The 15,991-nt window shown below is 45.8% G+C and overlaps 1 protein-coding gene and 1 pseudogene across 1 annotated transcript in view; one reads left to right on the forward strand and one right to left on the reverse strand.

Annotated features, from left to right (window-relative positions):
• The first annotated feature begins 5,625 nt into the window (after positions 1-5,625).
• N4BP1 (NEDD4 binding protein 1) overlaps positions 5,626-15,991 on the forward strand; it is a 67,622-nt gene continuing 57,256 nt past the window's right edge. The window contains exon 1 of the mRNA XM_003262977.3: positions 5,626-6,066. Coding sequence (XP_003263025.3) covers positions 5,869-6,066 — 198 coding nt within the window. The 5' untranslated portion in view covers positions 5,626-5,868. The remainder of the gene's footprint in view (positions 6,067-15,991) is intronic.
• Positions 15,077-15,950, reverse strand: LOC101177977 (annotated as a pseudogene).

The raw sequence follows: 15,991 nt of genomic DNA on the forward strand, positions 1-15,991 counted from the left end.
AGTAAGCCGAGATTGCACCAGTGCACTCCAGCCTGGGCGACAGAGCAAGACTCCATCTCAAAAAAAAAAAAAAAAGAAAGAAAAGAAAATAGGAGGAAGTGGTCGGGTGTGGTGGCTCGGTGGCTCACACCTGTAATCCCAGCACTTTGGGAGGCCAAGGCAGGTGGATCACCTGGGGTCAGGAGTTTGCGACCAGCCTGGCCAACATGGTGAAACCCCATTTCTACTAAAAATACAAAAAATTAGCTGGGAGTGGTAGCGCACGCCTGTGATCCCAGCTACTCAGGAGGCTGAGGCAGGAGAATAGCTTGAAGCCAGAAGGCAGAGGTTGCAGTGAGCTGAGATCGCACCACTGCACTTCAGCCTGGGAGACAGAGTGAGACTCCATTTCAATAAATAAATAAGTAAAATAATAATTTAAAAAAGAAAACAGGAGGCAGGACCAGTGAGTGCAAATGCCTTGCCATGGTGTGAGCTGGGCCCAGTGCAGAGAGGAGCAGAAGTGCGGCAGGAAGGAGACAGGTCTGGTAAGGGCTGCCACTCAAGGCAAGGGCTTTGGATTTTATTCTGACCCTGAGGGAAAGCTCTTGGAGGATCCTAAGTAAGGGTCTGACAGATGAGATTTGCAATTGAGAAGATCACTCTGGCTGCAGCATCGATATTTGTAAATAATTTATCCAAATCTCATACTGGTTGTAGCTCTTGACATTTACAGAGAGGCCAAAAAGACTATGGGGAGACATCATGGTTGTCAGAGAGATGATGGTGGCTTGGATTGTTGACAGGGGATGAGAGAAGTTCAACAGTTTGCAAATTTATTAAAACCTTGTGTGTGTAGTTGAAGAATGATATTACTGTTTCTTACTCGAAGGTCCTACATGTGATTGTACCAAAAACACAGAACCCAGGAAGGCACACCAACCTTGACACTGCTGGCCAGGGAGCATCTTTGTCTGCTGATCTGATTGGTTGGGTGTGCCGAGCAACATTCCATGTGCAGGTCTGTCTGGTTTTGACAGCATCCTACGGCAAGGACGGTCCAAGACTAAGGGGTTGGTCATGAGACCATGTGATCTCCTCTTGCTCACCTTTGCACAAGGGCAGAAGAAGGGGCTGGCTGCATATCCAAGCTTGCTGCTGCTGTCATTATGGCATAGCACATAAGGCCGCTCAGCAGAGTCATGTAACCAGCAAAGGGTCCGTCTGCTTGCCACTGGTACAAAAATGCCAGAATAACAAGAGCAAAGTGTGATAAGGAGATTTTATTATCCATCCTAATAAGGGAAGGAGTGGGTGAGATTCTTTCCAAAAACTTCCACCCGTCAATTTGTGGAGGGAATGGAGGGGTTTTTAAAGAGAGAGGGGTTTGGAATGGAGGGGGCTAGGAGGGGTCAGTGGTGCAATCCACTCCAACAGCTTATCTTGAATTATTGTTCCCTTTGGTGAAGGGGCCAGTGCCATCCTGGGCCTGACCAGGTTACAAATGAACTGCAGCCAATCTTGCAGTTAATTTCTAGTGCGTGAATGTGAGTAAACGTGAGTGAGTGTAGCCAGGAGTAAGTTTCAGCCTTGACCGGGGAGAGAATTCTGGAGGCATACGGTCCATGTCAAGATCCAGCCCCTGAATGGGCACAATGGCTCAGGCCTGTAATCCCGGCACTTTGAGAGGCTGAAGTAGGCAGATTGCCCAAGATCAGGAGTTTGAGAGCAGCCTGGTCAACACAGCGAAACCCTGTCTATACTAAAAATACAAAAATTAGCTGGATGTGGTGGTGCATGCCTGTAATCCCAGCTACTCAGGAGGCTGAGATAGGAGAATTGCTTGAACCTGGGAGGCAGAGGTTGCAGTGAGCCGAGATTGTGCCACTGCACTCCAGCCTGGGAGACAGAGCAAGACTCCATCCCAAAAAAAACCAAAAAAAACAAAACAAAAAAAAATCCAGCCCCTGAAGCTTCTAAGGAAATACATGACCAGGTAAGTGAGCATGGTGTGTGCTTGACAAGCATTTGGGTAAATAAATGTGCATATGGCATGGGAGCATGGAATGGGGAGGGATAGGGAGTGGAGGTTCATAGTCAATTCCAAGGCTGTATGTCAAGATGACAGGAAACACATATGCAGCTTGTCTCAAAATTGTATCTTGAGACCGGGGAGAAAGACAGAAAGAAAACAAGGTTTTAAAATGCAGTTTGAAGCCAAGCTGCTTGGTTACAGTCAGACTGCCTGGATTCAAATGGCTATTTCTACCACTTCACTGACTAGCTCTGTGGAACATTCCAGAACTTCTCTATTCTTCTGTTTCCTCTTTTCCCCTTAATTTACATTTTTTTGTGGGGGGGGGGCAGGTAAGAGACAGGATATCGCTATGTTGCCCAGGCACACCTTGAACTCCTGGGCTTAAACAATCCTCCCACCCCAGCCTTCCAAGTAGCTGAGACTACAGGCACCTGCCACCACCCCCGGCTGGTTTCCTCATTTTTGAAACAGGAAGAAAAACAATAGCAACCACTGTTGGAGTTTTAGGAGACCAATAAACACTCTTTCTGCCCCTTCCGAGTTCAGAACTAAGGAAGAAAAGCAGATGTCAGCCAGGTAGAGATCAGAATGTCATCTTCACTGCTGACGAGAGCTAGACTGGAGGATGTGGTTGAAGTGAAAATATTTTACCCCCAGTCACTAACACAGCAACTGCAGACAGCCCATTACCAGGGTACAGGGTGGTCCAACCCAGCATCAGAAAGTTATCAGTCAGAGAAATCCTCCTCCTGCTCTGGGGAAAAGGAGGATGAAAGCTAGATAGACATGTTCCTCCACACTTCGCCCTGCTGGGGAATGGAATAGGAATCTCCTCCTGTCCTTGAAAATATGAGAAGCAAGAATAAGTGATTCTCTCAACACCATTTTATGGGCTCATGAGGTTGTTATGAGATTAAGGAAAAACATAGCTAAAGTATCTAGAATACAGAATTCATAAGGTTTCATCTCTGGCGTCAACTGTCCTGGCTGGTCAGGCCAGCCAGATAGGCAAGGCTGGTTAACCAAGGGAAGTTGTGGTTGAGTGAGAAACAGCATGAAGCAAGGGAGTTCTTGAAAGGGGATTTTTTTTTCTCTCTCTCTCTTTCTCCTTGTTCCTTACACTCAGGAAACCTTGAGAGTTCCCTAAAGGGAAATGCTAATCAAATATGAACTGGCAAGTCTTTTTTTTTTTTTTTTTTTTTCTGAGATGGAGTCTTGCTCTTGTCACCCAGGCTGGAGTGCAGTGGCGTGATCTCAGCTCACTGCAACCTCCGCCTCCTGGGTCCAAGCAATTCTCCTGCTTCAGCCTCCCAAGTAGCTAGGATTACAGGCATGTGCCACCACACCCGGCTAATTTTTTATATTTTGAATAGAGACAGGGTTTCACTACGTTGGCCAGGCTGGTCTCCAACTCCTGGGCTCAAGTGATCCACCCTCCTTGGCCTCCCGAAGTGCTGGGATTATGGGTGTGAGCCACCACACCCAGCCTGGCAAGTCTTAAATTAAAACTGGAGGAAAAATCTCCCAAAACTATGTATCTTCAATTATACACCAACCCAGTGACTTACTAGCACAGCTTCATGGCCCAGCATTTTTTAAGCGTGTGTGTATGCACTGCTTCTGTTGGTTTTGGGTGGGAATTTTTTGGAGGGAAGTGGGGAGAGGAAGGCACTGTGGTGTGTTTTTCAAGGCAGCCTCCCTCCTCACCTCTTACAATTAAGCAATTAAGAATCGCAAGCAGGGAAGTCACTGGGAGCAAACAGGAACCAGCCCTGGGGAAAGCCCTGTCCAATCACTGAACAATAGCAATTCCGTTTAAAGTGAGTGCAATAAGGCAGGAAATAACATGCTGTGTTGACAACATGCCTTACTGATAGATTGCGGTTCTGCAAGCAATACATCAGCAATGCCACACTTTCCACCTGACCTGCCTCAGCCAATCCCAGGTCATCTACCTGATGGAGCAAGGTTGCTGGTTGTGTGGACATCAAGGGAAAAGCCCAGGGGAGCAGGAATCTGTTGGTCTGTGAGCCTAGTTGTTCCCTTCCCTGTGCTGAATCACTTCTTGGTGGGGCACTGGGAGACCACACCTGAGTTTCTGAGACATATGGAAACCCCCAGCAGCCTGGATCTCTCACAGGTTTTACCTTGGGTAAATCCTCCTACAGAGACCACTACCCCTTGGTATTTCCAACTACAACATCTTTAGCTCCTCCTCTTTTTCCTGTAGCGGGGATGTACACAGATGGCACAGGCTCCTGGGCCCACAAGTTCACTGTGGTTGCATAATCTGTACAAAGATTTTCCCTGAAAATTGGGCCTTAAATATATTGCTTAAGTTAGCAATAAAAATGTTCAGTGAGCACTTACAGTGTTGGGTACTATATTAATATTCACAATAGGAAGTACTATTATCTACATTTTATACATGAAGAATTAAAACAGAGAGAGGTAATATTCCCAGAGCCCCTGTCTACTATAGCCACAATATTTAGCTGAAGGAAAGGAATCCAACACTTTATCTTCCACAATCTGTTTTCATGGACTCAGAGAATATAAAGGCCTGGAAAAGGCCTTAGAGATAACTGAGTGTAACCTTTTATTTTACAGATCAGAAAACAGACCTGGAGAGGGGTTAGGGTTTATTTGCCCCAGTCCCAGGTAAGATCATGAGTGAGCCCCCAAACTCCCACTTTTCGGGCTTCTCCCATAACATATCCCCTTTCTTCCCTCACAAAAGAAATCACTCTCCTGAATTTATCTTTTTTTTTTTTTTTTTTTTTTTGAGACGGAGTTTTGCTCTTCTTGCCCAGGCTGGAGTGCAATGGTGCAATCTTGGCTCACCGCACGCAACCTCTGCCTCCACAGTTCAAGTGATTCTCCTGCCTCAGCCTCCCTAGTAGCTGGGATTACAGGCATGTGCCACCACGCCTCGCTAATTTTTTTTTTTTTTTTTTTTTTTTTAGCAGAGATGGGGTTTCTCCATCTTGGTCAGGCTGGTCTCGAACTCCGGACCTCGGGTGATCCGCCCGCCTCTGCCCCACAAACTGCTGGGATTACAGGCGTGAGCCACCGCGCCCGGCCTTCTTGAATTTATCTTAATCATTTTTTTGCTTTTCAATTCTCCGTAAGTATGCCCATTTTCTTCTCTTCTTGCTACCATTTTTACTGAAAGAAATAAAGAGGGAAAGAGAAAAAAGTGAGAAGAGCAGCTAAGAAGGTAAAAGGGTAGGGAGGAAGGGAACAAACAGAGAAGGAAAGGTCTCATCTGCCTGTGGATTAATGTGAAACTGAATAACTCAACTGCTAGAATCCTGGTTTGAGCGTCAAGATGTCTGAGGTCAAGTCCAATCCCTGTGACAATCTCAGTCTCGCCTCCTGGCAATTAAGTTTCCCCAACTATAAACCCATATATCTACATCCACCAGACCCCGCGAAAGCGGTTTGCCCTCATCCAAGAAGTCCGTCCAGGCCTCCAGAACCACCTCTTTACTCTCAACCAATATGGCGACTGCAGGTGACGTCAACTTCCGTCGCCCTCACCCTACTCCGTTCCTCTAGGGGGCGGCGAGCCTCAATGACGGCTGCGGCCGGGGCGCACGCGCGGCGGCGGGGCCCGGCCCGCGGCGGCGGCAAAGGGGCGGAGGGGTTCGCTGCCAGCAGTTTGCCAAGCTGCTGCGGTCTTGGCGGGATGGTATAGCCGGGCCTGAGGGCGGGCGGCGGGGCGCGGGCTGGGGCGAGGTGGCCGGGAAAGGCCGACGCCGCCTGACTGGCTTGGGTGCAGCGGCAGCAAGCTGAGGGGGCGTCGCCGCCACCGGCCCCCGGCGCCGCCGCGGGAGGCCGCGCCCGCCATGGCGGCCCAGGCGGTGCTGGACGAGTTCACGGCGCCAGCCGAGAAGGCGGAGCTGCTGGAGCAGAGCCGCAGCCGTATCGAGGGCCTGTTTGGCGTGAGCCTGGCCGTGCTCGGCGCTCTGGGGGCTGAGGAGCCGCTGCCCGCGCGCATCTGGCTGCAGCTCTGCGGGGCGCAGGAGGCGGTGCACAGCGCCAAGGTGAGTCCGGCCGCCGCCCCCGCGCGCCCGCGGCCTCGATCGGTCCGGGTCTCCGGGCTCCCGCTCCTCCCCGCCCCCGCCGTCCGCCGCGATGCGCCTGGGTTGGGAACGCAGTCTCGGGAGCCAGCGAACCTGCCTTTTCGGCTCGCGAGCCATGTGATCTTGGATAGCGGCTTGATCCCCGGATCCTCAGTTTCTCCATTTGTAAAGTGGCGCTGACGAAAGTACCTACCTCAGAGGGCTGTCGCGAGGATGAAAGTGGGGGATGTGCATGAAGCGCGGGCACAGCGTGTGGCACGGACGGGGCGCGCTGCGCATGTCGCCTGTTGTTGTCAGTTCCCCGGCCCCCAGGATGGTACGCAAGGCCTGTTGCTGGGCCCGCAGCCTCGTCCACCACCTAGGCCTTTATCCCCCAGTCCCGGGCCTCCACTACTGCAGTTCTGAGCCATTTTGGGATCTCAGTTCCTCTTGAGAATCGGAAAAAAACTATTAATAGTAATAAAACGCTCGGAGAATGTCAGAAAGAAAGGATGTATGTTTACCTATTTTTTTCTATTTGAGACAGGGTCTCACTCTGTCACCCACAGTGGAGTGCAGTGTGGTGCTATCTCAGTTCACTGCAGCCTCGACTTCCCGGGCTCAAGTGATCCTCCCACCTCAGCCTCCCGAGTAGCTAGGACCATAGGAGCGCGCCACCACGCCCGGCTCAATTTTTTTTTTTTTTTGGTAGAAACGGGATTTCACTATGTTGCCCGGGCAGGTCTCGAACTCTTGGATTCAAGTCATCCTCCCATCTCGGTCGCCCAAAGTGCTGGGACTACACGCGGGAGCCACCGCGCCCGGCCGGATATTTAATATGTTAAAAAATAGCGTTATTCTTTGTATTGATATTACGTACAACTAACATTTACATAACGCTTAAGAACATCACAGGTTACTTCAGAAGGAATGTGCAGCCCTTATAGCTTCTAATAAGGTAGATTTTATCCTCCCCACCACCACCCCGCCTTTTTTTTTTTTTTTTTAATTAACAGCTGGGGAAACTGAAACTCAAAGTGGTGACTCACCTTCTGCCTAAATCAGCATTTCAGACCTCTTCAGCACCTCTATCTACTTCCCCCCCTTTCCAAACCAAAAAGCAACATAGTATGTTCCTCCTCCTGGGTAACCAAGTTTTTCTAGGTTTTCCCATCTCCAAGTAGGGCAGCAGGATTCAGACCTAGGGAGTTTGTTTCCAGAGCCTTCGTTCTTGATACTTGCCTCTCATATGATGAGCCCTGTGCGGGGTGGGCAGGAAGGGCCCTCTTTTTGCATCCTACTTTGTCAAGTAATGTCAGTGTCTTTGAATCTGAGTAGTCGTATCTCCTATTGTTCTTAGATTTAACAAAAAATCGTGTTTGCTTTTCACATCCTTAGAGGAGACAGGGCACTCAGCTGTATAGTTCTTCACAGCTTAAAACATTGTAGGCCAGGCGCGGTGGCTCACGCCTGTAATCTTAGCACTTTGGGAGGCCAGGGCGGAAGGATCACGAGATCAGGAGACCGAGACCGTCCTGGCTAACAGGGTGAAAACTGTGTTCCTCTTGAGAATTGGAAAAAAAACCATTAATAGTAATGAAACGCTCGGAGAATGTCAGAAAGAAAGGATGTGTGTTTACCTATTTTTTTCTGTTTGAGACAGGGTCTCTGTCACCCACACTGGAGTGCAGTGGCGCCTCTACTAAAAATACAAAAAATTAGCCCGGCATGGTGGCACGCGCCTGTAGTCCCAGCTACTTGGGAGGCTGAGGCAGGAGAATCGCTTGAACCCGGAAGGCAGGTTGCAGTGAGCCGAGATTGCGCCACTGCACTCCAGCCTGGGCGACAGCGCGAAGACTCCGTCTCAAAAAAAACAAAACAAATAAAAAAGCCAGCATTGTAGATGTAGAACCAAGTTTGCTTTCCTGGGCTTAACTTTTTTAGTCAGTTGGATTGCAGACAGCTGGTCTAAGGCGCGTTCCCCTTCGTCCATTCTCCCCAGCTATCCAATCTTCTGCACTTCTCAGGGCTTAAAAGCTTGACATGATTAACTCGCATTTTCTTCTGAAAATCTCTTACGTGCATTCATTCCTTTCCTTTCTATTGCCTTTGCTGCGGTTAAGACTTTCATTCCTGTGTGTCCCCTCCCTTGCTCCATTGCCTTTACTCATTCATTGCTCCCTCCCTCCCTGGTTCAACTTGTATTAGAGTAATCCTCCTGCAAAAAGTCATTCTCCTGCCCTGGAACCTACTAGAGCCTCCTGTCACCTGTCTCATTCAGCCTAAACTCCTTCTCTAACTTACAAAACGATTAATCCAACCCCACTTTATTTTTCCAGTGTTCTGGTTTAGCACCTTTCAGCTTAAATCTCCACTGTAGTGGTAGTCTCTGCCCTTGCTGTGCGTTCTGCCTCCTCTGGGTTCTGCTGTTGCTCAAGACTCATCGCAAGCATGGAGAATGACTCCTTTACTCTACAGAAGAGCCCTGCTGGTCCTGCCAGACCTGCCCAATGCCAGTTTTCTTGGCTGTCCTTGCCACACAGTTAAGCCAGGCTGTTTGGGAAAGGTGTGTCTTACAGTTTCTTGCTAGTATGTGCTCCTGCTTGTTGATCTTTGTGATATGTATTACTCATAAGTCAACCCTCCCATTTGTAAGAAATTCTTTTTTTTCTCCCCTTGAGACTCATAGGTAAGAGTTGAATGCCACAATCAGGGCTTTTTTGTTCTGAATTTGTTTTGGAGTTTTACTTTCTTGAAGGAGGAGAAAACCATTATCTTGATTTTAAAAACTAAGAACAGGAAAGCAAATTTGATTCAACATCTATAATATTTTAAGTTAGGCTGTGGAAGAGCAGCAGATTTAAAGGAAGGAAGATTTAGAGCAAAGAAGAGTTTTTCGACTATAGTGTCTCTGCTCAAAATAAGATGAGGTGAACTGTCTTGTGTCCCACCAAGTGGTTTGCTTGTGTTTTGCCTTTAAAATGTTAATTCACTGCCTTTTGCAAATGCTAGAGTAGAGGAGAATGTGGAGCTTAGTTAGGTGGGCCTCCATTGAGTGCAGAGGGGCGAAATGGAAACTACCAGTAGACAGTGATAGTGCCCATGCAGGTTGAAAAACAGGCACTGACTCTGTACAGTGACCACTTTTGTTAAAGGGAAGATTTGTCGTAGGAAGCAGTACTTCAGCTGGATTTTGAAGAGCCAAATATTTCCAGGTACCTGACCTTCCAGACAGAGGTAGTTGTGGAGCAAAGGCCCAGAAAACATGGAGTGTCATGGTAAAAGGTGTCCAGGTGCTCCTGTGAAAGATGAAGCCTGAGGTACCAAAATGCCAGGCTAAGGTCATTGGACCTTATTTAATAGAGAGTCAGGATTTTGAGAAGCATGGAATCTTCCAGAAACAGAAGACCAACAGTGAAATGAACATTGTTGCAAGTTAGCCTTGGGTATGAGTTGGGTAGGGGAGTGGTAAGGTTTTTACAGGGACAGGGCGGCTGTGTGGATGTAGGGATTTAGGGGTCGGTTTTAAGCCAGGTGGCAGGAGGGATGGTTAAGTTGTTTGACCTGTTGACTGGTGGGGCCACCAGCTCATCAGCATTTAAGGAAAACTTCTCTGGTGCCAGGGAGTGTACTGACGGTTGCCCCTTGACCTCAAGGATCCCGTTGCCTCTTAGGGGAGACAGACATGGGGAAGATACAGTAAAGTGTGATACATATAACAACTGCAATGTGTGCAAGGTGTTTCTGTAACACAGGAATGGAAGGGTTGCTCTGCCAGCTGGTTTCCTAGGGAACAGGGAGCACCTGGCAGAGGGAAGAAGCTGTGCTGAATCACAGGGGCATGAAAGAGGGCAGTTGTATCACAGATTCCTCCAGTGGATAACAAAGTGCTTGGGGCCTGCTGAAGAACATGGATTTTTACCTGCAGGTAGTCAGTGGAGAGTCGTGGAAGAGTTAGGGGGACATGAGAAATTGACATTTCCACAAATGCCTCAGTGTTTACACCTCTGGGCTGGGGCTGCTCAGTGTGGTCTGTTGCTGGTTTTCAATAGTGAGTACAGAAATTGAGAATAAGGGTTGAGCAACTTTTATGCAATTTGGCATTAATACAGGGGCTAGAGAGGCAATGTCTGAGAGTGAGAAGTCCTTTTAAGAGGGCATTGTCCGTAGGGGACCCAGAGAGAGGGGACTGAAGTCAGTGCTGGAAGACATCTTGGAAGCAAAGGATTGTGAGGATTGAATTTCAGAGACAAAAGGGAAGTACTGGCTAGCTGTTGACTCATTCGCAAATAGAGATTAAAGTGAAGAAGCAGAGGTAGGACCCTGCCTGTGAAGCAGTGGTGGAAAGGGATGAAGTTGAGGGATCTCAGCCGTGGGGGTGAGATCAGTTAGAATTCTTCTTTTAGGCCAGGCGCGGTGGCTCACGCCTGTAATCCCAACACTTTGGGATGCCGAGGTGGTCTGATCATCTGAGGTCGGGAGTTCGAGACCAGCCCACCAACATGGAGAAACCCCATCTCTACTAAAATTACAAAATTAGCCAGGTGGGGTGGCACATGCCTGTAATCCCAGCTACTCAGGAGGCTGAGGCAAGAGAATCGCTTGAACCAGGGAAGCGGAGATTGCAGTGAACCAAGATCACGCCATTGCACTCCAGCCTGGGCAACAAGAGCAAAACTCTGTCTCAAGAAAAAAAAAAAAAAGAACCCTTCTTTTAGATCAAAGAACCACAAACTCAGAATGCTTCCTGGGACCAGGCAGGGAACCTGTGTAGGGAAGAGGGGTGGTCGGGAAGAGGGACTGTGGTGAACGAAGCCATGTGGCCCTTTTGGAGAGGGCAGATTCCCGTGCGTATCGCATTAGTCAGTTACATGGTAGGGCTCAGTGATGTCCAGTCTTCTTACTGTCTAAGAGAAGCAAGGAGTCCGGATTTAATTCTGTAAGATATTGTATTTAAGTGGCCACTAATTTACATTTTAAAAATCATACACATCGAATTCATCGAATTATATGAATAAAATATTTTTAAACTACATATTCGAAAAAACAGTTATATGTGCTAAACAAAACATGTCAGTGGACCTGAGCTTTGTTTTGTTTTGTTTTATTTTTTGTTTTTGTTTTGACCTTTTTTTGTTTTTTTTTTTTGTTTGTTTTGTTTTGTTTTGTTTTGACCTGAGCTTTGGACTGCCTTTTTGAGACAGGGTCCCCAGGCTGGAGTGCAGTGGTATGATCTCAGCCTACTGAAACCTGGGCCTCCCAGGCTCAAGCGATCCTCTTAGCCTCCTGAGTAGCTGGGACTACAGGCATGTGCCACCATGCCCATGGTGTATTTTCGTATTTTTGGTAGAGATGGCATCTCACTGTGCTGCCCTGGCTAATCTTGAATTCCCAGGCTCAAATGATCCTCCCACCTCAGCATCCCAAAGTGCTAGGATTACAGGCATGAGCCACCATGCCTAGCCCATATGTTTCTAATACTTGAAGAGGGTATTTGAAGGCCCCAGTGGTGTACAGTACAGTCTAGTTCATCCCCAGGGAGGGAGCGCAAGAGCTCCGAAATAATGGGATGTGTTAGGTGCAGTGGAACTGCTGCAGACTGAAAACTTAAGAACTTAAAAGGACTGGGATGAAGAAACGGCCAAGGAAGATTAGATAGTGTGAACTTACAGTGTCACTTGAGCCAGAAACTCTCAAGTGAAACTCTCAAGTAGGTAATGTTTTCCTCCCCTCAAGAGGTTTGTGAAGCCAGGACACAAGGATTGGAGGTAAGGGGTCTGAAATGCAATAGAGCAAGGCACAGTGGGGCCTAGGAAATATTTCTGAAGAGGTCAGCCTTTTTCAAGCTAGGACAGGGAAACAGATGAAAGCAGAAAGGGCAGAGTGAGCTGCAAGGATTAAGGGAGGGACAAGACCTTTGACGCTGTGCCCTCTGAAACCTAGGGGGTCATGCACACAGGGAGGTTAAGTATTGGAGAATTCTGGAGGTTGTAATCAGAGTAATTTCAGAGCTTAGAATCTTGGATGTAAAGGAATTCTGAGGATGACTCTGAGGGCCAAGGGGTGCCTCAGTAGTTGTGGGTGAGCTGCCAGTGTTCCATACATCTTAGAGAAGTGAGAAAGTAGAGGAGATGGCAATGTGAAGTATCTGGAGCTAGTGCTATGCTGGGGTCACCAAAGTCCATAGCAAGAAACTGGGTGCTAACAGTCAGTGAAGCCTGGATGGTTAACAAATAAAAGAATTGGAAGTAAATGGCACAGCTGCTTGTTTGGGGTCTCCATGAACCTTTAAGGTGTGGAGTTTGCTGACCACAGCTGCCCATCAGTTGATGCTTAGCTTCAGGCATTACTTGATGGCAGTGAGTAGCCACCGAGAGGCCTAGCCAGTGCCCTAAACAGTACCAGCCTGGAGGACTTCAAGCAGAGTCCTGGGAAGGACTACTCAGTCTTAAAACATTGAAGTTACAGTACACCCATGAAACTCAGGCAGGCTACCACCCAGTCCATTTTTAATTTGTGAGAAAAAGGGTGTTTAAGAACAGCTAGTAATTAATCTTTTCCCAGTTTTTACTTATATATTTATGGAGTAAGGTAAGAATGAAAAAAAATGTAATTAAAGTAGAAGTGGCCTATTGCAGTACTGACTTGAGAGGGTTCAAGTTGACCAGGTACTGTTTTACTACCTTTTCAGTTAGAAGAGCCTGGTACCTGGTTTCATGAATTTTTCTGTGCGTGTGCGGGTGTGTGTGTGTGTGTGTGTGTGATAGGGTTTGGCTCTGTCACCAGGCTGGAGTGCAGTGGTGTGATCTCAGCTCGCTGCAGCCTTGCCCTCCCAGGCTCAAGTGATCCTCCCACCTCAGCCTCCTGAGTAGCTGGGAGTATAGGCACATGCCACCATGCTGGGCTTTTATTTATTTATTTATTTATTTATTTTTATTTTTTATAGAGATGGGGTTTCCTCATGTTGCCCAGGTAGGTTTCATGAATTCTTGAACAATTGATTTGTTCATGAAGGAAAGAATTCATAGATGTAATACTGGGTAGTGACATGGAGTTTTTGTTTTGATTTTACCAGGAAGAAGGCTGGTGGCCTTTTTTGCACTTCCCAGAATATTTTTTACTCACTATGGTTGTGAAAATCATCTTCTTAAGAAACAGTGGTTTGTTCAGTCTCTTCTTATGGCTAACATTTTGGGATTATACCAGAATGTTGAAATAAGGGATACTGGTATTGCTTACGCTGGGGTCAGAAGTGATTGCCTGTAGTTTCCTCTTTCTTGTCCATTTCCCAGGCAGTATTGTAGAATTGTAATTAAATCAAGGACCACATCTTGTTCTGTGTTGGCTTTTTATGAAATTGATGTAATCATAGAAGATTAGCAGTCTTGAGTTTCAAGAACAAAATTGTAGGGGGGAAATCCTTACAGTAATTAATTAAAAAACTTTTTTAAAAATCAGTTTTTTGTTGTTGTGTTTTTTGTTTGTTGTTGTTGTTTGTTTTTTGAGACAGGGTCTCACTGTGTCACCCAGGCTGGAGTGCAGTGGCATGATCTCGGCTCACTGCAACCTCTGCCTTTTGGGTTCAAGTGATTCTCCCACCTCAGACTCCTGGTTAATTGGGAGTTCAGGCTTGCGCCACCATGCCCAGCTAATTTTTGTATTTTTTGGCAGAGACAGCGTTTCACCATGTTGGCCAGGCTGGTCTTGAACTCCTGACTTCAAGTGATCTGCCTGCCTTGGCCTCCCAAAGTGGTAGGATTACAGGCATGAGCCACTGCACCTGGCCAAAAATCAGTTTTTCATATGGAAACAACATAAAGGAGTTGTTTTGGCTTAAAGAAACTGAATTTAGCCGGGCGTGGTGGCATGTGCCTGTAGTCCTAGCTACTTAGGAGGCTGAGGCATTAGGATTGCTTGAGTCCAGTAGTTCCAAGTCTGTAGTGAGCCATGATTGTACCCCTGCACTCCAGCCTGAGTAACACAGCAAGATCTTGTCTCTTAAAGACAAAAAAAAAAAAAAAAAAAACTTTTTTAGAAAGATTCCTAACTTAGAAAGGTTTTGTTCAGTCTTAGTGCTGATAGAATTAGTAATTTACATTACTTGATGAATAAGAGCTGTAGGAATAAATTCATGTCTGAAAGTATGAAAGTCATTTGTGATTATGGCATCTTTTGATTGAAATTACCTACCTACCAGTCTTCTGGGATCTTTATCCGTTCTTGAATCAGCACCTTTTTTTTTTTTTTAACTTTTTAAATGGTTTTATTTTATGTGCAAATAATGAACAGGTGTTGTACCCATAAATTCTACTTTCCAAAAACAGGAGCTTTTTAAAGGAAAACTACGTAATAACTTCTAAAAGGCACTGGGATTCCCACCTCTAGATCATTGCTAGACTAGAAAAATAAAGTTTGTTCTACCAGGAATAACAAGTTAGAACTGAGTATTCTCCAAAGTGGAAATTCCAGAGTGTAGCAACAGTCCATGCAAAGATTATTCAGTTCTAATTCCCAACATCCACGACTGCCTATCAGAATGTTTAAACCAGGTCAAAACAGTCCAGCATAATTAAGCATCATCAAACAATGCCATTATGCTCTTCTAAGATGCAAATAAACCAAAACAGGAAATACTAAAATCAAAATAATATTTGACACTGTCATACAAATTGTTAGTTCCTTGTATCCCCCTTTCCATAACATTAATAAAGGGAATATTTGGCTGCAAATAATATTTTATTTTATATATCACTAGCCATGATTTTTTGCCATTAGTTATTATACAAATGCTGCCTAGTGCCATTATCCAGTTGGCATAACCATTTTATGTCCACAATTCACTTCTATAGTTACAAGTAGAATTTTCGTGATTTACATATCTATCAGTGAAGATTTAACACTGAGATGCAATCTAACATCCGTAATATCTGATGTTTTGTAGATGGCAGTGTAGGAAAGATATATTTTAATCACTTTTCATTTAAGTGACCTTATGTAAAAAGTAATTTAGCAGTTCCAAGTCTCCAAAGGGCATTTTCAAATGTACATAAAAGAAATGGTTACAGAGATTTTTAAGAAGCATCTTCCATGTCCACATTCTCTTGTAACTGCTGTACTATTTTCTCTTCCAACTGCTTCCCTTTGCCTGCAAGAGGGACTCAGATAAGCTGGATGTTTTGCTTGACCTCTTTGATATTCTGAACTTTCTGTAGCTCTTTATTTTTCTTCAATCTGTTCATTATACATTTAGCTTGGCGTTTCTGTTTGATATCTTCAACTCTCTTCATTGCTTCAATAGTTTTATTCCATAGCTCTCACTGGTATTTGATGGTTTCATTTCTACGTTTTTCATATTCAAATGAATTATCCAGTGTAAACTCTTTGCCACCTGCTTTCCGGAATGCTTTGGTCCACCTAACTTTGCAAGGATTGTGCTTCTTTTTAAAGTTTTTATGACATTTAGATTTACAAAATCTGAACATCTTGCAATCATTGCGGATGAACATCATGCCGTGGCCAGGGTAGATGGGCCCAAACAGAAATAACACTTCACAGTACACATGTTAAACCTGCATGGGTCACCACCAACCAAATGCCAAGCTTGAGAAGAATCAGCATATTAAATTCACAGTATGTTTCATTCTTGACCCTGGTATTTTTTAAATTAACAAAATGAAACTGTTACTTTGTTATAATAGGTAGGTTAATGAAGGTTGATATATCTCTATTAGGTAATGAATTTGCCTGCAATAATAGAAACCTATACAAAATAAGGGTTTCCTTTCATTTAAAAAGTCTAAAGATAAGCAGCAGTCCCAGGGTGAGTAATAATTACAAACTGTACCCTTATGGTCACAAAATGACCACTGCAGCTCCAGCCATCAGGTCTCTCAAGAAGGAAGGATGG

Source organism: Nomascus leucogenys, chromosome 2, assembly GCF_006542625.1.
Source record: "Nomascus leucogenys isolate Asia chromosome 2, Asia_NLE_v1, whole genome shotgun sequence".
NCBI classification, from domain to species: Eukaryota; Metazoa; Chordata; class Mammalia; order Primates; family Hylobatidae; genus Nomascus; species Nomascus leucogenys.